The sequence below is a fragment of the Pocillopora verrucosa genome, chromosome 1 (assembly GCF_036669915.1).
Source record: "Pocillopora verrucosa isolate sample1 chromosome 1, ASM3666991v2, whole genome shotgun sequence".
Classification (NCBI taxonomy): Eukaryota; Metazoa; Cnidaria; class Anthozoa; order Scleractinia; family Pocilloporidae; genus Pocillopora; species Pocillopora verrucosa.
In genome coordinates this window covers 15,468,476-15,491,912 of record NC_089312.1, presented here as the reverse complement: position 1 = coordinate 15,491,912, position 23,437 = coordinate 15,468,476, and the positions used below count along the sequence as shown (strand labels likewise).

Genomic DNA, 23,437 nt, shown 5'->3' with positions numbered 1-23,437 from the left:
TCTCCAAACTTACATAATGAGAATCATCTAGCAGACAGTAAGGAGAATTACTAATGAGATCTTGGGAGTTACTTGACTTTCTGTGATACTTTTTGCATTATTGTACATTACATTGAGTTACTGACACTTGTTGCTTACACTGTAACAAAACTATGCAAAAAAATAGGCTGTTTCTTTCCATGAACTCTATACCTTTATGCAATTCATGCTTCCCCTTCCTGAGTAACTGATGACATAAGAGACTTATGCTAGCTGAGTGCAATTTAAAGCTCTGTCTTGATTGCTCCTTTATTGTGGTCTGCTTACAGCTGAATTAATACCTTGTTTGGGAAAAGGCAACAAAGTTGTCTTGTCATAAGTTTTAGTTTAACTTGACCATTTTTTGTAGCATGGCTATATTTTCCTTTCACTGAATTAAAACACAGTTTACATGTAGCAAAATTACCATCCAATTACGCAGTGGTAATTCAAGTAATGACTTGTGACTGATGCTTGTGAATCTCTTCTTGCTTTTTCTAAGATAATGCAGCTTGCTGTTTAGGTGGATTAAAAGCTAGATGGAGAATGAAGTCAGCAATAGATGCTGGCAGCCGTGCTAACCACACAAGAAGAAACTTTGCATCTATTCCAACCAAATAACGATCAGATGGTGAACTTGATGTTAGGGCTTCCACTATCGTATCAACAACTTGGCTAATGTTTGACGTACGATATATTCCATCTCTCATAATTTCAATACCTGCAAAAAACCCAGGTTTAAGTTAAGCTACAAAAGTGATCAGCACATTATTTTCAGTCACTAATTTTGTCAGGTGAAGAGAGAAAAAAAGATTCAGCTTGCATAATCACAGGCAAAGACATACAAGACTTAAATGAAAGTGATCCTTGCAGTAATGTGCACTACTTAGGCAGTAGTGAAAATAAGGCCTGAAAAAAATTCAGGCCTGTACGGGATTTGAACCCATGACCTCTGCGATACTGGTGCAGCGCTCTACCAACTGAGCTAACAAGCCAACTGGGAGCTGGTCATGATGTTGGTTCTAAATAAACCCGTGAAGTGATGAAATAAACGGTTAAGAATATATGAAAGTCATATATTTGAACTGCAGATAAAGACGTGAATGAAAGTGATCCTTGCAGTAATGTGCACTACTTAGGCAGTAGTGGAAATAAGGCCTGAAGATTTTTTGAGTTGAGATTAACATCTTTGCTTTACACTATTTTTTTCTCTGATTTCCTGTTAAAATGTATGATATGGATGTATGAAATGTATAAATGTTCATACTTCTGTCAAGGTATTCCTCTCCATATTCATCCTTTAGTTCATCAGTCAGTTTGTTCCACCCCTCCCTCAACTGCCGCTCAAACATATCTGGGGCACAAATGTTGGTCGAAAATGATCCTGGCTCTAAAATGCAGACTTTGATTCCCCAAGGAAGCATTTCACGCCTCAGAGCATCTGAAAATGCCTCCACACCATATTTGCTTACAGAATATGAGCCAAAAAAATTGCAAGAAATAAGTCCTGTTGGTATGCAATTTAAAAAAATTAACAAAGCATAAAACTAACACAATTAGGAGCAATGAATAAAGGGGGTAAGAAAAGAAATCTTAAGAAAATGTGGTGCTGCATCAGTGGGAGAGTATAACAGGGTTATTGAGTATTATCAACTGAGTTGATAATGTAACTTGGCCTCTTGGCTTTGAAGAGTTTCAAAGCTGACATTTTGAGCATTAGCCCTTCCTCAGAGCAAATGACAAAGGTCTAATGCTTGAAACATCAACTTTGAAACTTTTTACAGTGGCCAATTTACATTATCAACATAGTTGACAATTCCAAATAGCCCAGTTAGGAGTGAGTTATGGAAGTAACCTTGAAAACTAGGTCAAATTTACTATTAGTTCTTCTACTGATTCATCCACATGCAAGCAAAAGGAACTATGTTTAGGCTTCAACATATCAAGAATAAGTGTCAGATGTCTGTTTTTTTGTTTGTTTTAATTTTTTTTATGCAAAATATTTTTGTCTGTTACAGTACAAGCTGTTCATCTATTGGTGCTTAAACAGTCACTGATGATATCTACTCTGTCTTTTTTCAAATTCTTGCAAAGTAATTTCCCTCAGTGAATTTGTGCCAAGTAAGGCTTTGATTTAGCAATTCATTAAGAGACATGCCCAATTTGTTTGTCCCCTCCACACATGATCATTTAAGTGTGAACCTCACAATCATTTTATTTATTGTTTTGTGCAAATTTTTTTCTCTTTAACCACTTGTTATCCTTGACCTCAATTCTGCAATCCACAATCCAAAATTTCTACCAATCCACTACATGATACTGCTTTTAATGGAGTAGTGAATCTTACTATATATCTGTTATCCCTCACCTGCCATGCTTGATAAGTTTACCACTCGTCCAGAAGTCTTCTTTACCAGAGGCAAAAAGGTCTTAGTAACATCAATCATACCCCACAGGTTAACATCTGCTGAGCGTTTGAAGACTTCCATGGGTGTCCACTCAATGGGACAGAGAGAGAGAATTCCTGCATTATTCACCAGTCCCCACAATCCAGCTAAGGAAAAAAATGAGATCTCTCTCAAATATGAGGATCAACCTCCATTACAGACCCAACAACCACACATTGTCAGTTCTTGGGCATATCTTTGAAAAATCAGATCAAAATGTATGCTGCTCTTAAAATTGTTCAAAACCAGTAACCAGTGGTATAGTATGTGCCCACCTTCTGTACGCAAAGCCATTCAATTTGGCTAATCAGATCAAACTGTATCTCTGAGATAAGTCCTAATTTTCTCCGTTTTAAGTGACTTTTAAGGAAGGGTTTGTCATTAACATTCAATTGGCTGAGGTTATGATCTCAAAGCTCTCAACTCTGAACCACATCCCACAGGTCAGGCCAAGGTAATTTTGTTATGCAATCATAATACAACACCTTCCTCCTAGAAACAAGTTCCTTTTCCGTGAAGCATGCAAGTGTGATCAAGCAAGGTTTTCCTAAAAACACCTGAGGGAGTCTTCTCTGAAAAGGTTCTTAATATTTATAAGGTAAAATAAATTTCTGAATAATGTAATCATTTTAAGTAAAACTGTTTTATTAGGAGTAAATACTGGATTTACTAGTTTGCCTGCATAACCGCTACAATTTGAATTATGGTTGAATTACTAAAAAGGCCGCCAGCCAGTTGCCGTTTGTACCAATGTGGACCGGCTACAAGCATCACGCAATAGTTACCAAAGGTGACGCGTCGCGTGACATCCACTATCATCACGCAACGCTATTTGAGAAAAGAAACACTCGACAAAAAACCTTTTCTGCAGCTAAAAAAGCGGAAATTACCCTTAAAATAATTCGGCCTTATCTGACTCATGTCTTAGAAATCGTACCAAGTTAAACGTCAAGCAGGGAAATACAGTATATTATTACCAGTAGAAATTTCTTTCTTGACTTCGCTGTACACATCTCTAATCTGCTCAGAGCTTGTTACATCCATCTGGAAAGTTTTCAATCTCTCGCTCGTAACTGATCTCAAACTCTGTTCTCCTTCTTTCGTTAAACAAGTTGCAATCACGCAAGCTCCCATCTTGTCCAGTCGAATAGCTGTTTCACGACCGAAGCCCTGATCACAACCAGTAATCAAGACACATTTCCCAGTTAAATCAATCTTCGACTTCGGCAACAGATATGTTACAGAATAGAAAGTTACTATTCCAATAATAATCACAATAAGCCATGAAGGAAGAAAGGTAACAAAACTTGCGAGGTTCATGGCACTCCCTGTCGAGTCAAGAATATCTTTGAAATAGAGACGGAGAGAGAGAGCTGGGTTCTAGAAATAGCCTGGTCAGTTCTGAATGTAATCTACCTTGTTGTCAGGAAAGTTTATTTGTTCGTTCATTTTTAATTAAGAAATCTATTCATCGATCTTTTATTTAACGTTACTGAATACATAAATAAATGTTTATTAATTCATTCGTTCGTTTGTTCATTCATTCGTTTCTTGAATCATTCTTTCAGTTTCAGTACGCCTCTCTTGTAAGTAAACGTGCCGATGCCATTACATATATTTTGAAAGAAGGGAAGGTTGATACTAAATATTTTGAGAAGGATCTAATTTACCTAATTTTCCAGATAACTACGCTGTTACAGGCATGTAAATCCTCTATTACATGTTCTCCTTCAACATCTCACATGTTTATGGATAGGCAATGTCTTTAAGATTTGTAGTTTGTCTATCTTTGACTTGATTCAGTCTTCGATTGCTGTCTGCTGTGCTGCTTTCTGTGGTAGAAAATTGTTCCAATTCTATATCTGCATCGGCGGAGACTAGAAAATCTCTGATTATCCCAACATTTTCGCAACGAGCTCGATTTGACCTGCAAGTCACAACAACCACAAATGAGCCTAATCGAATACCACTACAGACGATGCTGCTCCAACTTGCAATAAAAACCACCGTGACGCTTTTGTTGGTTTTCTGATCCTGATCCAGAACTTCTGATTTACTTCCTATCACAGGAAAGGATCTCAAGTTGCAACCTCGTTCCTATTGTTTTTCTTTAATCTTGGTTCCGGCGAAAGTGCCATGATCCTGAATAGGAAGTCAGTTATACCAGCCGGTAACATGGATAACCACACCAAGGCCTTGGCATCTAAGCCAATGACATAACGTGTCTGTGGATTTCGTGACGTAAGGGCGTGGACGACACTGTTGACTACTTTGTGTGTGCGCGGCGAGGCTACAGAGTCCAATGACTTTAAAGATATCAGACCTGCAAAAGAAGAAAAGGAAAGTTCAGAAAATAAAGCAAAGAATGGAGTGCACCAGGTATAGAAAGATACATTGCACTTTGTTGCGGAAGAGCCAGAACAGTTTTTTTCGTAACACGGCATCTTACCTTTCTGTAGTCCTTCCTGGCCGTATTCTTCTTTCAATTCTTCATTTAGCCCGTCCCACAAAGACTGCCACTGATTAACCAGCACATCCCCACTGACTAATTTGGTTTTGTGAGCTCCAGCTTCAATGATACTCACATTTACCCCCCAGGGGCGCATTTCGCGCCTTAGAGCATCAGAGAAGGCTTCCACGCCATATTTGGAGATAGAATAGGCAGCCATATAAGGAAGAGTAATTCGACCTGTGAGATAAAAAAACAGAGATCGTTAAACCAGAGACATGTTGTGCATTGCGCACAAAAATACTGCAGTCGCGGGCTCGCTTTTTTAACCGCAGGAAATCATTAAGCTGAATTTAGGTATTATGCCAACTTCTGACCTCAGATGCAGTTCACACTTGAACCTATCATTTGCACTAAAATTATAGATTAATGCGCCACGCCTTCTAAAACGTTTCATTGTAGGAACAGGGAAGCAAATCGTATGATGTTTCTGCGTCTAATGGTTGTCACCGTTTTAAGTTAACTTATAAGACACAACCGCATTAGATCTAGGAAACTTATGTTTCTTTTATTCAATGCAACCTTCAAATAAGTGGGCACTCGAACAAGAGAGGAAACAGAGGACCAATTTCTTTCAGCCATATTTTAGCCCCTTTCTTGACTAATGTCAAGGGACCAACATTACTATATGCATCTCATACTAAACAATCTTTTACGTTATCTATTTGCTTTTAATTTTTGAAAGCTTTCCCGCAGCCATTATCTTTGACTGATAATCATCCTTCCGTAATTTCGGAGAAAGAGCTCGCTAAGTCAGTGTGACGGTACTCCGAATGTAAATATGAATCTATTTATTTTTTTGTCATGATTTGGACAAGTGTAATTATAAGGTTTAAGTTTACATAGAGTCACTTGAGACTCACCCAATATACTTCCCACGTTGATTACGCGTCCGCGAGCCCTTTTGATAAGCGGTAGAAAAGTTTTCGTGACGCATATCATTCCCCAAAGATTTACATCAGCAATCTCTTTAAGACTTTCTAGTGGCTGCCACTCGATCATGCCCACCGTCAGTTTTCCAGCGTTGTTTACCAGTCCCCACAATCCTGTGGAGGTCAACAGACACACCAGTATGACATGAGTTACGTTGCAGCACTATTACGGTGTATTATTCTCCAACAAATCATAACATAGATTTTTCTGTTGAGGCCCATGATAACACTACTAGCTGTCAACCATTTTGACGCTGCGCCTTCTAGGTAGCTTAGCCTCATTCGGTAAATAAAAAGTCTAAACCTATAGACATTCACGTAAAGCGAACCGATCTACGACAGTGAAACAGCAATACGCATAGCCTGCTCAACAGGCGTGACTTTGTTTGCGTCTTTGTAAGGCGGAAGCAAGCACGAGACCAGCGCGATGCGGGGGTCACGCACGAGGGAAGGAGCTCGGAAAAAAGTTACGCTTGTTCCGCAGGTTACAGTACGTAATGCATCCACAGACGTTTCTCGGGGATAAGAGGAAAACATCAGATGGCGATCTCTTAGCATTTTCATGTCTTTTTCGTTGTCTCGCGAGATCCTGCAGTCAGCGACAGAGCGTAACACGTGCAAATGTTTCGGGTCCGAGAGGTATTGTTTGTAACTTTAAAATTAAATTAGTGCCTGCCCGATCAAAGTCACCCAGTTTCAACTTTTTGAAAAAGAAAAGCCGTATGGGAATCTGTTTTTCGAATGCATTAATTTATACAAAATATAGAGTTACCTAAAGTCAATCAACAAAATGTTGTTGTTCATCTATTTTATGTTGTATTAGTAAACTCTACCTATTTATTCATTTTTCGGATCGTTGGCGACCCAATTTCTGGTTAAAAAAAGTGAAATGGAGACTTGTTCCCGTTGTTCAGAAAACCAATCTACTGTCATTCGTCTTCAATCACTCTTGAAAAGCAAAACTGGAATAAATTATCGTAATTACATATATTTTAGTATGCTCAAGCTTAGAGAAATTGTCCACTTAAATTGAACCAAATTAATTTTTGGAATCGCTTGACATTTCTATACCAAAATCTGATCATCTTTAAATTTTCAAGGAACCTTTCAGTGGCACGTTGGTAAAAATTTCTTACTGCAAGGCATTTAGTCCATTCGAGACCGTACCCGGTAGAAGAATTAGTCCACTATTTTTGAATCACTTGACATTTCTAAACAAAGACATGATACTTTTGAGAAGTTCGAAAGAACCTTTAGGTGGACATTCAGCGAAACTTTCTGACTGTCGAGCATTTATAATTAGTCTATTTGAGAACGTGCCCGGCTGCCGAGCATTTTTAGTCACAGTGTATGATTTTTACATTAAAATTCAAATCTAATCTTTCATTAAAAAGATTTCGTGACAGAAGATTTGTTATTCAAATCTATGTACATTACATGCAAGCGGGTCTGCCATAGTTTTGACCTTCGATGAAACTGGTTATTCAACATTATGCCGCCCTTAATTATTATTTTATCGCATGAGAAACTCAGCTGATCGAGAACAAAACTAGTTCCCTGACTTAACCTCGCCGATAATGGCGTTCGAGTACTGAAAATGAAAAGTTGTAACTAATTAAAATAAAGCAGGAGAAATACGGAAATCAGTGACTGCTTATTAAATCACTAGATATCGTCGCACAAAGTGTAAGTTTGATTTAGCTTTTCGTTCATTATCGTCAAACACCATTCGGAAATTAATTCACGGAACTGATCAAAACAAGAGTTGAGTTCTCACCCCTGCCTGCACAGACAGCAATTTTACCAGACAAGGTTTGAACGGCGATGCCTGCATATTCAAAACATTTCTGTTGCCCCCTCGGCTCTTCTCATCACTTTAAAAATAAGTATGATTGACTAGTTCGATTGATTTCCGGCTCTTAGAGTACGAGGAAAATGATACTTTAACAGTAAATCATGAGTCTGTTCTCTGCGGAGGAATTTCGATATATTAAATGTAATGAAGAGACGAGATTTGGGTTTTAATGGCCTAACAAGAAACAAAGCAACGTAATTGAAATTCTTATCTTCAACTTATAGATCTATCGAATTACCTTTATTAGCTGGAATCTCGTTCTTGATGCTTTCAAAGACCTCGTGAACTTGCCTGACATTCGTAACATCCATGCAGTACGTCTTCACCCTGTCACTGCAAATGGCCCTGACCGATTCCTCCCCAGCTTTAGTTCTGCAAGTTGCAATCACACGAAATCCCAGCTGATCTAATCGCAGCGCGATCTCTTTCCCGAATCCTGACCCGCATCCCGTTATTAGAACGTTTTTGTTCGCTCTTCCTCCGATTTCCCCCTCATCTCCGCCAAGATACAGGAAAACCCATTTCAAGATGTAGTAGGTAGCTGCCACGCTCATTACCACAAGACACAACGTTGTCATTATCGACGCCATTTGATGATCCTGGATACAAGGGTGTTTTCAAGGGGGGAGGGTAGTTTTCACGGCTAATGCACGAGGGTAGAGAGGAGGGAAAAGCTAAGGGAGAAATTATGCCGTTCTGAACACCACTCACGCTGCCTGCTCGAGAAGGGTGTGGGGGTCACCCCTCCAACTTTCTCGATTAGCAAGAGTACGTCTCCCATTTTCTTAATAGCAGGGTGTGTCTAGGAGAAAATTTCAAAGTAATCACAGCGCATCCCCCACCTCCGCTAGAAAAACAATTACTCAACCACCTGAATTTTCATAGATAATTTATTGATATAAATGCTCAACACAGGTTCCAGTAAAAGATGACTTGGGAAATTAAGATATGATACAAACATGATTAAAGTAATTAATTATTAGGTTATTCAAGTTCTCGGTTCATAGTTTGAAAATTAAATTATTGGAGAGACTGATCCTAAGACTGATCGAAGTTAAGTATTCGCATGACTTGATTGTCAAACCTAACTGAAGGGAAAGCGTTCAAATGCAGGCTCCTTAAGGAAATGAAGATTATTTAATTTTCTCACTGCAACAAGTTTTCTTTCCTAAAAACTCAAGCGAATTCTTCATGATAGAAAAACACTTCCTGAGTTTTTTTTTTTTTTTTTTTACTCAATTCCTATAAAGTGGGATGGCTTATCTTAAAAACAATATTTACTTCAAATCAACTCATGATAGCTGAAAATTGAATAAATTGTATACACTACGGAGTCACTCACAGAATGTTGTACGACTACATAACAGCTTTACAATGTATAAATAACCGTAAAAAACAATTTTTTATCTAAGTTATACCTCCGGTCACAAAAAAAGGATTCGGTGGACAATTCTTTTGAAAACATTAAGAAAGGGAACTTCTAATTATTAATCGCATGAGGGGGGGGGGAGGGGGGAGAGGGGTGGTCGGTGGATTTTGGTTGTGTCACGATGATATCTACCTGATCTCCCAGAAGGCTCTGTAATATTCGCATGACACCCCCCCCCCCTCCTCATTAGCAGTCAATTTTCTATAGTCCCCTTGTTACAATACTCTGTTGGCGACGACTTATCCCCCCTCTGTCCCTCCTCAAAACCATGCTATCCTCCCCGCAAAAAGAATCCTCCGACCATCCCTAGGGTGATAGATATTGAATGGTCTCTAGGGCCGTGGAATAAATTATTTCTTCAATGGAATTCTTCAATGGGCTGAACCATTCATATAAGAGTTTTCAAACATGTCTCGGTCAGATGGAACCACCGCCTTGAACGGAAATTCTCTCAGGACAAAATCTTGAAGTGACTCAGGCAAGTAGGAAAGAAATTTCAGCTTCCATGCATCCTGGCCAATAACGTAACGCTTCTTCGGACTCTGTGACGTCAGAGGAGACACAATGCCGTCGATGACGTGACTCACTTGCTCAGATGCGGATTTGCACCAATCACGAAAACCATTCGTCACTGAAATCATAAAAATAAACCGGTAAATTGCAGGATTAAAGGTAAATTACAATATCTGTATTTAATAGCACAGTTTGCACTACATTCCATTGAGATATTCTATCAATCATTAACCATAAATGGGTTTCCTTGCTTCGATCATGTCACGGAAAAGCGAAAGCCATAAGCCACCATTCACCGAGGCTTACCCGCACCAGGTTGAGTTCAATTTGGGATTAAGCAATGAATGGTCATCTTAACTGAAAATTATGAGGGTAGAGGCGAGAGAGTTCTCTCTCGCTAGCTAGATCGCTCCAGGTCAAGTTACCCAAATCTTTTCCAACCGCAACTAGGATATCCATACTTACCGTTCTCAAGATATTGTTTTCCGTATTCCCTTTGTTTCTCCTCCGTTAGATTGTCCCAAAATTGTTTTAGGCGAGCACTCAACAACTCATCGTTTACAATCGGAGTGCGTGTGGCACCCGGCTCTATTACGCTGACCTGGACATCAAAAGGGCGCATCTCGCGTCTCAATGCATCTGCAAACGCCTCCACGCCATATTTGGATATGCAGTACGGTGAGAATGCTTGAGGTGAAACAACACCTTGAGAGGCAAAAAGAGAGAGTTGGCTGAATAAAACTTGTTCAAATGCTAAGAACATTTCAGTAATACTCAAGTTCAGTTATCATTCAACAGGACGCAATGACTTGACGTTCAAGAGGCAATCTACTGCTAAAATAAATCATGGACTTGCTGTGAGGGAATATTCGTTTAATTTTTGGGATCAATATCAGTATCTGGGCAACTCCCCACCTACCCCTCCCCTAGCCCAACAACAGTCAATTTATGACAAGTTAGGGTTAATTTTGGGCCAAATTTAGTTCCATTTTATCTCAATCAGGGGAGGCTAACGAGAAATTGGGCGCCCACAAACTAAGCGGTGACGCGAAGAAAATAGAACTTAGCCGTTTCCCCGATAACCGCAGCCACTCGCTTGCCGTTTTTACCTCGTCTCCTTAAACTGAGAGCGCGACACAGCTCGTGCGGTCTCAAAAAGTGTCAAAAGCTCTTCCGCATTGCGTGTGTAAACGGATTACATTTATGTACTATATGTGCAGATTCTCGCTATTTCGTCATTTAAGCTGCTTTACATAATACTGTCGTGATTTGGGATTAACGTTCACATAACTCAATTAGGAATGACATTTGACATCCGGTAATTCCACGGTTACTGTTGTGTAGCCTGGAAAGTTACCAAGGGCAGATGTATAAGGTACACCTGTACCTTATAGACCTTATAACATAAACGTGAGCTAAACTTTGTATTCTATCGACAGTCGTACGACAGATGTTCACACCAAGAAAATATGTGTTAACATTTTGAAACATGTTTTGGGGTAATTTCCAACTGTGTCGCAATTAATCCGTGATGGTCTTATTTTTGCTTCGGACTAGTCCAGAACTTCGGACAATCCCCTCAACCAATCAGATGAAAAACTGAAAGCACTCTCGGTTTGGTCACTGGCGTTTTCGTGGACTTCAGTCGCCAGTATAACCTGTGATCAAGCTTTCTTTTCTTTTGGGCTGTTACTCTCTCGGCTCCCACTCTTCCTACGAAAAACGAATGCTTGATCGTGGGTTACAGTATACAGCCATTTTTTGACGTTTACTGTACCTTTTCAACGACCCTTTTATTCTTCAGTTCTTGCTTGTGTCACTCAATCGAATGCGCTTTGAAGCCCTGAAAAACATGAGGAATTTCTTTTCCGCCCTTATACCCTCGCCCATACCCGTAGAGTTGACTATCATGTTACCTGCTATGCTGCTAACGATGACGATCCGTCCCTTCGCTTTTTTTACCAATGGTAAGAATGTTTTAGTCACATCGATCAGGCCCCATAAATTGACATCCGCAACTTTCTTGTAGGCGTCAAGCGGTATCCACTCGACAGGTCCAACAGTTAGGATTCCAGCATTGTTTACCAGTCCCCACAGACCTGGAATAAAACACACAGTATTAAGCCTTTGTCTCAGCGAGATATTGGAAGAGCCTTTGCTGTCGCTAAATACTACAGGCTTACGCCAAACTTGAAAGCACGTTTAATAACCCCAAGATAGACTGATGTAAAGATGTGTAAATATTTACACGTGTAAACATGTAAACGTGATTCGACTGAAAAATAAATAATTAGCACAAATATCTGAGTTCAAATATGACAACAACAAGACAAGACAAGAATGACAACGAAACTACATGAAACAGAAATGAAATTACAATTTGTGGCGTAACCAGATCCGGTAACCAAAACTCTCAAACAAAAGTACCAAGGCGCTGGCAAAAGCCAACGAAACGACTGCCTTAGTTGAGTTCATACTTGATGAATACAAAACAATATGAAATAGATGATAAACAAATGCAAATTCTAGTTGCAGTACTTTGCTCATGACCTCTATGAAGATTCCCTTCGGTGTCAGCAATGGAGAGGCTCGACTACGAAACGGATTTAAAGTGAGGAATTCATAAAAAACGTAGTATATTTTAATTCCACCGTGGGGTGACCTTTTTCCGAGAAATCCCACTTAAACAACTCCCGGTGTGGTTGGACGTTTACTTCGAATCCCCGCCCCCATCTCTTCCACCTCGCTCTACGTAGAAGGAAAGGCGAAAGCGATATGTAAGCCCTGCTGATTGAATCATTAGTATGCGTCGCCAAACGGCCAAACGGTCTAAACTCATTACGTGTTGACAAGTTTGAGTTGAACTGAGATATCTCTTTCAAATGATAATTTTTGTAGACAAACTGTAGGCGTATAGGAGGGAAATGGGTCAACGCAAATTAATGAAGACACGTGTAAGGAAGCGAAAAAAAGGCTTCACAGTTCTCGCTTTTGAAGGCGAAATGCCAGAATTGAGTAGCAGGCGTTTGTGCGTCTGATTTGTTTCAGAAAAATCTGGCTTCAACCTAATTTGAAACATATCACATCTAAATCAGTGACAGAACTGTCATTGTGCAATTAGTCAATGACAATAAAAATAACACGAAAGTCAATAAAGCAGACCACTTACATGCTATCGGATAATGGAAGGTCATCTAAAGCTAATGGAGAGTACGTATTTACCTGATTTACCGATAACTTGCTTCACTTCGTAAAATAATTCTCTGATTTGCTCCGAATTGGTCACATCCAATTGGTAAGTTTTAAGCCTGTCGCTGATTACCGCCTTCAAACTCTGTTCTCCCTCTTTCGTCAGAAAAGTCGCCAAGACAAACGCTCCCATCTCGTGCAGTCGAACGGCTGTTTGTCGACCAAGGCCAGTATCACAACCGGTTAACATGACATACTTTTGATTTACATTCAGAACTGATTCGCGTTTCTTACGTGAAAACCACAAAAAGGCAATAAATATTGCAGTTCCCGCAATTACAAACCACATGGTGGTACAAATCGGCGCTAAAACCGTGATTCGTAGCAGCTGTTCGATTGTCCTGACTACGATCGACCCCAGCGGTGCTGTTTCGATATAACTGTTGGCTCTGATTTGTCCAAAATATGACTTAAACATTAACCGTAACTAATAGGATTTGAATGCTCGCGTAAAACCGGATGCTAAAGAAATTTGTAAAATTCTACAGCCTCGGATTTCAATTCATTACTTCTATGATGGAATGAGGATTTTTTTCAAATTTTCTAGGTTACTCAGATATATTTTAAGAAGTCTCGACTACCACGAAACAACACTTTTCAAATCGAGTCATTTTTTTGTGATGTCTTTCTCCCGCGTTTTAAATAGACTTTGATGAATATTTTCAAAAAATCTTTTAAGCCTCTTACACGAGAGCATTTCAACGAATTCCGTAGCTAGTTTTCATCTTAATATCGGAGGAGGAGGGAATAAATGCAAGATTTTAATCAGAAAGCGTTTAAAAGAAAAATTGACGTGTTTGAGTAAATCACGTTTTTGATGGTAGCTGACCCTGGTACCTGAGTGTTGATATACTGCATGTTTTTATCAAAGAAAACTCACATGATCTTGGTATATGTAACAAATTCTAGGATCAATTTTGACTCAACATCATACAACAGACAGATGGTTACAACTGCGTGTTCTTATCAGGAGAAGGTTGGTAGCCTGTGCTAGGCTCTCGTTGTGCGGAAAAGAGCGAAAAAGCGCGCAAAGATGACAAGCAAGTGGACGATGCGGTTGCAATACGTTGTCATGGGAAAGCTGCAGCATTTTTTTCGCGCCATGATTTTTTCGCGAACACAATATCCACGCACTTACTTTTTCTCTTTGACTGAGAGCTGAGGAACAGGCTAAAGAATAGTTATCTTGGTTTTTTTCGACCAAGAACTCGGTAACTAGGTAGAAAATTTTCCCTTTATTATCCTAGCTGGTACGTTTGACAGGACGAAAATTAAAAGGGGTGCCTGGGTCACCTTGAACCGAATTGAATCGAACGAGGATGAACCAAAGCCGAGCTGAGATTGCCAAATGAATGGTGATCGGGCTAAACATTTCCGCGTTGAATCTGGATTAAATTTCTTATATGAAACGAAGACACACTTCGTCTCACTTCGACATACTTCGCTAATTGGGCTACCCCTGCCGAGCTTATACGAAGAGACGTTAGAAAAAGGCTCTTTACTCGTCAGAGCTGAGAGCATAGCCTGAATGTGCATAGGCGTGTAATCCCTCTTTTGGTTAAGAGAATACGATTAGGCAACCTGGCATGTGCGGAAGTGTAGATAACAAGCTTATGCAAGACCTTCCAATAGGAAAGCCTTCCCGTGCCCTCGAAGCATTAATTGACCACATCCAAAAATTTAGATCAATAAACTGTTTTGCTCTGAGTGTAATCTTTCAACAATCAAACTTGAACAAAAGCGATTACGGAGAAAAGTACGAATACCAGCATGTCCTCTATGGGAGAATCTCTGGCTAAAGAACAAGCTAGATATTTTATTGTTCTGTTGGTTCTATCTACTGCGACATTTTCAGGTCTCTGCACTTACAGAATTAATGTTTGCCGGTGAACGTGGAAGCAGTTCGTTTGTGGGAAAATACCTGACTAATGAACAAGAAACTTCCTGTTCAGTTTTGTCTGTCTGTTGCGACATTTCCGTGTCTCTACACGCACAGAAATGATGTTTGCCTGTGAACTAAAAGTCAAGACTACTGGTTTGTCGTTTTTGGAAAATATGTAGCTAATGGACAAGAAACTTCTCGTTCAATTTTTTCCATCTAATGATTTGCGACATTTCCGTGTCTACACACTTATAAAACTGATATTTTGAAAGAGGAAATTCGGTGGTCGGCCACATGAAGATAACTTAACATAAGAGGAAGCAGGTAGAGTCATCTAAGCTTTCCAAATGTCGTAAGCTTTTGTACCGTGAGAGATTGCACAATCACAACTGAATTCGCGCGCAAGTGAAAATTCTTCGGTGACGATTGCGAAAAGAAAACTTATAGAATTGATGGATCAACTGATATTGATCTGAATTGATTTTTGCCGATTGTTCCACGTAAAATTACAATTTCACTAAAAAGCTCCAGGCACTCATTAACGTAGAATGTACTGAAATAAAAGAGAAATAAAACTGAAGCGTCTTATTTTAGTTCGCTGTCACACAACATTTTTGCATCATGCAAATTCTTAGTTATCCTGAATAAGAAATTTTTTTTGCTCCTACCTGAACTGTCTTCCAGGAGTTGGTTCACTTTACAAAACACTTGCTTAATTTGCTGAGGGTCGGTAACATCCATCTGAAAAGTTTTCAGTTTTTCACTCGCCACAGATCTCAAATTCTGCGCTCCTTCTTTCGTCAAACAAGTCGCCAACACACAAGCTCCCATCTTGTCCAGTTTCAGAGCTATTTCTCGACCGAACCCAGAATCACAGCCAGTTATCAGAACATGTTTGTCTTTTATATTTAAGGTGTTCGTGTTCCGCTTTCTCGAAAAAATGGGAAGAATAAGGTAAATTGAAACAAAAGTTACTATTGCCAAAACGATTGTGAACAACATGTTCGAAATTCTTGAAATGAGCGAAATTATTCAGGAGACCACTTATTTTCAAACTCTGCGCAGTAGGTCCACTTCACTGCTATGCTCACGGAATACGAATCGTGGGAGATAATCTCAAAACTTGACAACCTACACTATATATAATGTGCGTCACGAATAGGCTTGTCAACAAGCCTCTGTAATATCATGACTTGTTTCAGGTTGTCCCTTGTATTCGTGGAATTTCAGGAATTGGCTCTGCTTCAAGAACTTTGTCCGTACAATCGTTCCTTCTCTTGAACGCTAATCTTTTCAACTGAACGGCGTCGAAACCGAACTATCCCTACCATGAAATTATGAATTTTGTCTTTCCAAGTGAACTGCGTGGGAACTGAACTTTCCTTTCTATGTAATTATGAATTGTTTTCGCCAAAAACAAAATTATGCCTGGACACTGACGATTCATTTGAATCTGGCTTCACAAAAGGTTTCAAGTGAGAATTTGTACACTTAGCACTACGCAACTTGGACAGATGGCGAGAAATAGTTGGGAATCCTTACAGCTACAATTCTGCCTTGACACACGTCATTGATTCGATTTTTGATTCGGTTGCGCAAGTTTTAAAGACTGGCTAACAATAGTTACCACCCAACTTGGCTGCCCACAATTAGTAGGGTAAGAAAACTAATAGGGTCACGGGGTGCATCCGTTGGCAGACAATGATGGAATTTGAAAGTAAAAAAATTTAGCTAACTCTTTAACCCTTTCACTCCACAATTCTTATAATGTCAGTTTGGAAAATTTGGTATTGGATCAAGTAATAATCTCCAATTGATATTTTTCTTTTTTCTCATTACTTGTCTGATTGATATTGTATTGATATTGTAAGGAGAAATTCTTGGTCACTCATGGGAGTTGGAGGGTTAAATATATGATACCTGCTTGCTTTTTAAATCAGGAGGCAGTATAGAATCGACCATGACATACACAACTGAGAGGCTTTTTTTAACTCTTCCAGATTTCAATCGCAATTCTCCTTACTGCCTGCGATAAATTTCTTTAATCTCAAGTCTGAGAATTTTTCATCATTCTCAACGAATGCACCAATATTCTAACTGAAAAGTCAATTTCTTTTAATGTGCAGAATGTATCTCTCATGAGATGCACTAAGTATTGTTCTTGGCTTTCGAAAAGGTACAGCTTCACAATATATTTAACATTCCGAGCAATATTGCTTCGCCGGTCAGAACATCCTTATCTCAGAACATGCAAGGATTACCATCGATTTCAAATAAAACAAACCGTTAAAACTATCTTTTATCTTCGTGGTTGACTTCAAATCCAATATTAATCGGAGACAAACGGTAACCCTGGTATCAGTTCAAATCACGTGATAACACTATCGGTGCGCAGAACTTTAAAAAGGAAAGAGTATGGAAGGAAAGTGAGTAATTGTTTTCGTGTCACAAGATGAATAACAAGCACACCGAAAATGAAATTTTTTCTGTTAAATCCACGGAAACGTAAAAATCTCTCGCAATTCATGGGCGCGATTACGTGCTACTCGAGTTGCGGTGAGAGATTTATTTTCGTAGAGATTGCGTCACGCTTTCCTGCGGACATACCAAACTTTCTGACGCATTCATCTAATTACTCTGTTGTCATTTCTTAAATTGTTGTGATATCTGTCTTCTTGTTGAAACCATGTTGCAATAAAATTACATTTTTCTTTGTTTACATCGTAACTAGCTCCCTCGTTTTTATAAACAAGACATTCTATTGGGATATTTCGCCCAAAAATTGAGGTGGCAAAGATGGGAAAACTTTTCATTAAATATTGCTCGACTAAACTTTGTTGCCACTTTTGAATTCTTGGGTGAAGCCTAAATGTTTACTGAGAAAAATTTCCTCTGCGGGATCTATGGCGAAATGGGAATTTCTTAGTTTCTCGCGGGCTGCTTGAGGTGTTATGGCGAGCCGTTTAGCGCGCGCGAAAAGCACTCTTCACTTAAATGGTAGAACCTGGAAAATGTTGTTTTTGTCTTGCTTGGGTAAAAATTACTTCCATGAAGAATAGCTTTCTTTTTATTGCGGACCTATAGTCATTACCTAAGTTACAGTTTAGCATGTTGGTATTGATAACATGACCATCTTTAATTGAAGAATATAACGAATATCACATTATTGGAAGAGTCCTTTGCTTGTTACTATGTTGGTAAATATGTTGTGTTGCTATAGAAACAAAGTGAGTGGGTATTTTGAAATTGGTATCCTATGGGTTACCCAACATTCCTTACACCGCAGCAGTCAAACGTAGGGTGTGCGTGAGGGGATCAATTTTGGCCAACCGCGCGCCACTTTTTCGCGCAAAATTTCAAAGGAAAATATAAGAAACAACCACTGTCTCGCATAATAAGCGACAGGGAGGGAAACTCGAGACCTCGAACATAAAGGTTATTGATTACGGGTGTCCTGTCGATTTGACATTCTGTTTTGGGCTTTACCAAAAGAGTTATACACTTCTAAAACACTGTGACTTACTGGCTTGTTTGTAGTTCGTGTGAGAAAACTCGGTTCTGATAGCCTGAAAGCTCCCCTAAGTGCCACCTAGTCTTCACAATGTTAGCACATGCGCAGACGTTTGACCGCTGTGTTGGAATATGCAGTGATACAGGTGAACACGATTAGTGTTGCTGTGTAAGACCATGTACGCAAAAGTCATGATTTTGATAGGAGACGGCAGATATTTAAAACGCATCTTACTGAGATCTCATAAAAGCAGATGCTCCGTGGTAACCAAGGCATATCACCGACGTCCTCGGAAAAAGCTGTCACCAATGAAAGTGGGCATGAAGGAAATAAAGATTGATACTTTTGCATCCAGACCCACAGCGTAACGAGTATTAGGTCGCTGAGAAGTCAAAGCATCGATCACAGCGTCCACAACTTTGTATGTATCAGGGCTGGCATTCTCGGAAAATTTACTAATTCCCTTTTTGACTGTGAAAAGAGAAAGAAAGACATAAATTATGGTTTAAATATAATAGCCCTTTTTGCAATTTCAGGCGAACGGATGCAAGCGCGAAGAAAGTGCGAGGCGAGGGCGAAGTGCAAGTCATGCATGAGGGGCGGTGCGGGAGAACATGAGTTTTTGCGCTCCTCCCCAGTCCCCTCGCGCATGATTCCCACTCCGTGCTTGCCTCCGTTAGCCTGGAAATGCATAATAATCACGTCAGTTCTGCAGGCTAAAACATTAAAGGTGGGTAAAAATATTAAGCCATGGTCATGTACATAGCTGAAAAAACACTGCCCCTTGAAAGGGCAGCAATTTAGTCGGTTTTTTCAATAGATCTTGTTTTCTAGATATATATATATATATATATACACCATCAAAAGGTGTCCTTTTTGATGAGGAAAAAAAACACAGGTTTACATGTATTTGTCAAGAACTGGGAACAAAAAACCTCGGTAACCTCGCCCTACGCCGATTTGAGTCTCGGACTTAATGATGATTGCGCGCTCGGATGGTTTGAGCCAAAGAGCATTCGTGGGCACGCTGAGTCACTGCAAGGATCAACAAGGCCGAAAACATCGTGTATGACTAGATTAAGCCTTTGAATCCCAGCAGGAGAATATACACAGTATATATTCTTTTGTTCTCATAAATGATTAACATGTAACCTCTCCCTATAATATCCAGACATTCTCCAGCAAGGGGATATTGAGAATACTCAAACTCATCAGGTAGAATTTGTCATTTTGATCAAACACCAAATCGTCGTACCCATGTGGATGAGACACGTTTGTCTTCTATCCAAAAATGTGACTTTATTTGACGATCGCGCTTAAAATTTACCGTCTTTCTTAATCTATCTCTGTATCTTTCTTTTAAACTTCTGAAAATAACTTCTTACGTTGAGTGAGTTTTCTCTCCCCATATTCCTCCTTTAACTCAGGACTGAGGTCGTCCCACAATTCCTGCGCCGCTTGAGTGTTGCGCTCGATGTGCGCCAAGGCTGTCTTGAACAAACCGGGTTCTATGATACTGACCAGTATTCCCCACGGGCTCATTTCTCGCCTCAAGGCATCGGAGAATGCCTGCACTCCATACTTTGTTATACAGTAGCTGGAAACATTAGGCAACGCTACACGACCTGAAATTTAGTCAGTACGTTCATGTTAAGTCAGTTGTATTTCGCATAACCGTCGAGGTACAAAGGAGGTGGGAAGGGGGGGGGGTGGGTGGGGGGACAGCGCAAAATAAGACAATTCGAGCGAGATCTCAGATCTAAGATAACAATAGAGCACCCTCTACTCTCCCATCTTGGTGCGCCAGCCACGCCAGCCGCGCCAGCCGCGCAGGCCAGAAGGAGAGGGCAAAAGTTACTTAGACCTAGGGCCTATCAGCAAATTATCAGCGGAAAGATAAGTTTTCGGCCATACACTGTATTTTAAATTAATGAACTGAAATTTAAACAACTAGAGAAGGCAAAAACAACAACAACAAAAAACTACTATTTGGGCGACCAACTCTCAGACTTTCACGCAGTGTGTCAATATCAATGTCTTTTTTGACTCGCGCGACGGACTCGTGAAAAACGAGGAGTGCTTTGCCTAGGGACTTAAAACTCTTCTGTTTACGGTTCCATTGTCAAAGCAAGTTTTTAAATTATTGGCGAGGTGCATGTTGACCAGACAAGCATGGTTTCCTCGACGTTATTGGTATGAGAAGCGTTATCCTTCCACTCTATTTGTGTGGACATCTTACGTCTTACGTTTGGCTCGGAAAAGTTAAACAAAAGCGATACCAAGGCAGCACTACCTGGTCGACGTTAAATTTTAAATTTTTTTCTGATGAATTATTTAGCTTACCTTAAAACTGTTACTTAATTTGAGTGACATCAAATTCCCGCATTTACTATCAAAGATACTAATAATTTTAGCCTAGCTGATGTGGCGGTAGTCTCCGAGCAGTTCCTAATTATTTTAGCGCTGCTGGACGCGTGCTTCTCCTTCCTTATCAGTGCTGGAACCCCTTGCAGACCTTTCACCGATTTGCGTTGCTCAAGGACGCATATTTTTTCGCGAGCGAAGCCACGCTCGTGTTACAGCGCTTATAATGAAGGCTGATGTAGCGGCTTAAAAAAAAACGGGACCTTCGCCGCCAAATGCATGTACACAATGCCTAAAACAGTATGGGATAACACCATCTAGATCTCAATAGCATTTAAAAGATGGTGAAATAAGTCTGATTTTGTTTGAGCACAGAAAGAGATGCAATGACTCACCCAACATACTTGACATGTTCACCACTCGGCCCCGGGTCTTCTTGACAAGCGGCAGAAAGGTTTTAGTCACGTCAATCAATCCCCACAAATTAACATTAGCAATGCGTTTTGATTTTTGTAAAGGCATCCATTCTATTGGTCCAGTAATGGCGATCCCAGCGTTGTTTACCAATCCCCATATACCTATTTGGTAATCACGCAACAGAAAAGGAAAACTAAATAATTCCATCAAACGAGTGACCAATTGTATTTTCATCAACATATTGGTTTGCGTAATACATTGGAACCTTATTTTAGAGTGCAACCTCCGCACTCGGAAAAGTGTTCCTTCGTTAGACGTGTCCGGCCAAAACGAGAAACAAGTTGGGTAGGGGCGGAATCCCTGGTTAGCACAAAGTAAGCACAGCAGACCTCGGACTATGCAATACTGACTGGGTATAAAACTTGGACTGAGGTATGAAACGCGGACTACGAACTGCGGACAGGAAATAATAAGCACGGACTACAATGTAAATTGAGGAATAGTGGAAAGAAAGAAGTCAAGTGCTCGGCACATTTCCTTTGCTTAGCAATGTCTCTGTTTTCTAGACCCCTTTTCGCAAGCATGTTTTGAATTTAATGAGTAGTGCGATACATTTCAGGTATATATTCAAATGGTAGCCCGTAATCCGAAGTCCGAAGTACGTAGTCCGCAGTCCGTAATCCGTAGTCCGTAGTCCGTAGTCCGTAGTCCGTAGTCCGTAGTCCGTAGTCCGTAGTCCGTAGTCCGTAGTCCGTAGTCCGTAGTCCGTAGTCCGTAGTCCGTAGTCCGTACTCCGTACTCCTTACTCCGTTGACCGTAGTCCGTAGTACGTAGTCCGTAGTTCGTAGTCCGTAGTCCGCAGTCCATATTTTAAACTTACCAGTGGAAGCTCCACCCCCCTCAAATTGGAGGGGGGGGGGCACTCTCGAAACTAGAGGAAGTGAATATGTAGGTAAGAGAAGCAAAGGTTCAAAGAAATATTTTGTTCCGTAGCGACCAATGTTTCGTCCTTGAATTAATATGTTTTCTTTGTAGAGGCTTACCAAGGGAGAGGTTGTTTGTATATAGTTTATTTCTATTAACAGCGTGAACTCTATAGATTCTAATCTAAAGATTGGTTCAAAACGAACTTTAAAAAGGAACGGTAAGCTCTGCTTTGCCGATCATTTTTACCTCTTTGAACGTGTGGTTTGTTTGCACGTATTGCATGCCTACACTCTGAGTAATACAATAAGGTCTTAATCAATATTACCTTGGTCGGAGGGCAGGAGTCTCTGAATCTCTTCGTAAAGATCTTTGATCTGCTCTGAACTTGTCACATCCAACTGGAATGTTTTTAGTTTGTCACTGGTCGCGGACTTTAGACTCTGCTCTCCTTCCTCAGTCAGGCAAGTCGCCAACACACACGCTCCCATCTTGTCCAGTCGAATGGCTGTTTCACGACCGAAGCCAGAGTCGCAGCCAGTAATTAGAACATATTTCTGATCTAAGTCGACCGACCTCCTTCGTGAGAAAAACCTGGAGATGATCAAAGTTAAAATTACAGCTGCAGCGACTGTTGTGTAAGTGAAGTGTAAGGAGCCGTTTTCCAAGATTGACAGAAGCTTATCCATGTTTGTCTTCGGCTCATATGATTGGAAGTGTGAGCTACTAACGCGAAAAATCTGTAGAGCTGCGCTTTGTTTGCGCAGATCAAAGCAACAATTAACACCTCCACTAGAAATGAGGCAACTTTTTCTTTCGGATAATGAAGATTAATTGTTTGCCCGTTGATTACTGACGAAACAGATCCTGTGATACGACTAGAGAACTTAAGAAGCACAAGACTATTAGAAGACTGTGCTTGACTCAAACCACATAAAGCGTGACTTAAGGAATGCGCGTCACGCAACAATCACGCGTGGTTAAGTAATGCATGCGAGAGGCGAGTCAAAACGCGCACATTACATGGCACTTGATTTGCCATTACTCTGTCACGATATTGATATTCGTATCGTCAAGAATTCATATGAATCATTCGAAGCAAAATACATCAGGCGAACCATAGCTAAGCGCGTCAAAAATTACGCTTTCACTCCTTGAACATTTTGTTCTTCTCGGTTGTTTTCATTTAAGCCTTACCTTACCAATACAGTTATGCTGCTCGGCCTAGTCAACCTGAGATTTCCTAAAGCCGCCATGGTGTATAAATGCGTCACGTATCGTATTTTGGACAGAATGCAGACATAGTTTGTTTACATTGTATCTTTGTACCCAGGCCACCGGGTAGTTCGGGAGCCTCGACAAGCGGCTTACAGCTTACTATCCAGCT

The 23,437-nt window shown here is 40.2% G+C and overlaps 4 protein-coding genes and 1 non-coding gene across 6 annotated transcripts; all 5 read right to left on the bottom strand.

The window, feature by feature from the left end:
• Positions 1 to 269: 269 nt before the first annotated feature.
• On the bottom strand, positions 270 to 3,838 carry LOC131789289 (short-chain dehydrogenase/reductase family 9C member 7). The gene is made up of 4 exons (XM_059106368.2): positions 3,443 to 3,838; positions 2,387 to 2,572; positions 1,286 to 1,525; positions 270 to 739 (listed from the first exon to the last, which is right to left on the bottom strand). Exons 1-4 carry the CDS (start codon positions 3,783 to 3,785, stop codon positions 516 to 518), a joined length of 993 nt encoding a protein of 330 aa, XP_058962351.1. The 5' UTR covers positions 3,786 to 3,838; the 3' UTR covers positions 270 to 515.
• On the bottom strand, positions 941 to 1,013 carry Trnat-agu (transfer RNA threonine (anticodon AGU)). The gene has a single exon. It is a non-coding gene; the product is annotated as a tRNA-Thr (tRNA).
• Positions 3,839 to 3,885: 47 nt separating the features above from the next.
• Positions 3,886 to 8,351, bottom strand: LOC131789288 (retinol dehydrogenase 16). Its single transcript, XM_059106367.2, has 4 exons — positions 8,000 to 8,351; positions 5,838 to 6,020; positions 4,915 to 5,154; positions 3,886 to 4,788 (listed from the first exon to the last, which is right to left on the bottom strand). The coding sequence occupies exons 1-4, from the start codon at positions 8,349 to 8,351 to the stop codon at positions 4,544 to 4,546; spliced, it is 1,020 nt and encodes a 339-aa protein (XP_058962350.2). The 3' UTR covers positions 3,886 to 4,543.
• A 648-nt stretch (positions 8,352 to 8,999) lies between these two features.
• LOC131789325 (short-chain dehydrogenase/reductase family 9C member 7-like) lies at positions 9,000 to 16,418 on the bottom strand. 2 transcript variants are annotated; one of them, XM_059106423.2, is made up of 4 exons: positions 15,503 to 16,418; positions 11,620 to 11,802; positions 10,169 to 10,408; positions 9,000 to 9,821 (listed from the first exon to the last, which is right to left on the bottom strand). In XM_059106423.2, exons 1-4 carry the CDS (start codon positions 15,834 to 15,836, stop codon positions 9,562 to 9,564), a joined length of 1,017 nt encoding a protein of 338 aa, XP_058962406.1. In that variant the 5' UTR covers positions 15,837 to 16,418; the 3' UTR covers positions 9,000 to 9,561. The 2 variants fall into 2 exon arrangements, with proteins under 2 accessions (XP_058962406.1, XP_058962405.2); XM_059106422.2 differs by lacking the exon at positions 15,503 to 16,418 and adding an exon at positions 12,926 to 13,439.
• Positions 16,419 to 17,715: 1,297 nt separating this feature from the next.
• LOC131789219 (retinol dehydrogenase 7) lies at positions 17,716 to 22,975 on the bottom strand. Its single transcript, XM_059106298.2, has 4 exons — positions 22,379 to 22,975; positions 21,105 to 21,287; positions 19,731 to 19,970; positions 17,716 to 18,816 (listed from the first exon to the last, which is right to left on the bottom strand). The coding sequence occupies exons 1-4, from the start codon at positions 22,737 to 22,739 to the stop codon at positions 18,623 to 18,625; spliced, it is 978 nt and encodes a 325-aa protein (XP_058962281.1). The 5' UTR covers positions 22,740 to 22,975; the 3' UTR covers positions 17,716 to 18,622.
• Between the last annotated feature and the right edge of the window lie 462 nt (positions 22,976 to 23,437).

What these genes read in the sequence shown, in the direction of transcription:
- LOC131789288 (XM_059106367.2), bottom strand. Translation starts at nt 8,351, where the DNA reads ATGGCGTCGATAATGACAACGTTGTGTCTTGTGGTAATGAGCGTGGCA. An exon ending in CAACGTGGGAAGTATATTGG is followed by an intron (nt 5,155 to 5,837) that starts GTGAGTCTCAAG and finishes TTTATCTCACAG; the next exon opens with GTCGAATTACTCTTCCTTAT. An exon ending in CCAGGAAGGACTACAGAAAG is followed by an intron (nt 4,789 to 4,914) that starts GTAAGATGCCGT and finishes CTTCTTTTGCAG; the next exon opens with GTCTGATATCTTTAAAGTCA.
- LOC131789219 (XM_059106298.2), bottom strand. Translation starts at nt 22,739, where the DNA reads ATGGATAAGCTTCTGTCAATCTTGGAAAACGGCTCCTTACACTTCACT. An exon ending in GAACATGTCAAGTATGTTGG is followed by an intron (nt 19,971 to 21,104) that starts GTGAGTCATTGC and finishes ACTAAATTTCAG; the next exon opens with GTCGTGTAGCGTTGCCTAAT. An exon ending in GGAGAGAAAACTCACTCAAC is followed by an intron (nt 18,817 to 19,730) that starts GTAAGAAGTTAT and finishes CTCTTTTCACAG; the next exon opens with TCAAAAAGGGAATTAGTAAA.
- LOC131789289 (XM_059106368.2), bottom strand. Translation starts at nt 3,785, where the DNA reads ATGAACCTCGCAAGTTTTGTTACCTTTCTTCCTTCATGGCTTATTGTG. An exon ending in CAAGAAAGAAATTTCTACTG is followed by an intron (nt 2,573 to 3,442) that starts GTAATAATATAC and finishes TTTTTTCCTTAG; the next exon opens with CTGGATTGTGGGGACTGGTG. An exon ending in AAACTTATCAAGCATGGCAG is followed by an intron (nt 1,526 to 2,386) that starts GTGAGGGATAAC and finishes GCATACCAACAG; the next exon opens with GACTTATTTCTTGCAATTTT.
- LOC131789325 (XM_059106422.2), bottom strand. Translation starts at nt 13,370, where the DNA reads ATGTTTAAGTCATATTTTGGACAAATCAGAGCCAACAGTTATATCGAA. An exon ending in GCAAGTTATCGGTAAATCAG is followed by an intron (nt 11,803 to 12,925) that starts GTAAATACGTAC and finishes GTTTTATTCCAG; the next exon opens with GTCTGTGGGGACTGGTAAAC. An exon ending in CATCGTTAGCAGCATAGCAG is followed by an intron (nt 10,409 to 11,619) that starts GTAACATGATAG and finishes TTGCCTCTCAAG; the next exon opens with GTGTTGTTTCACCTCAAGCA.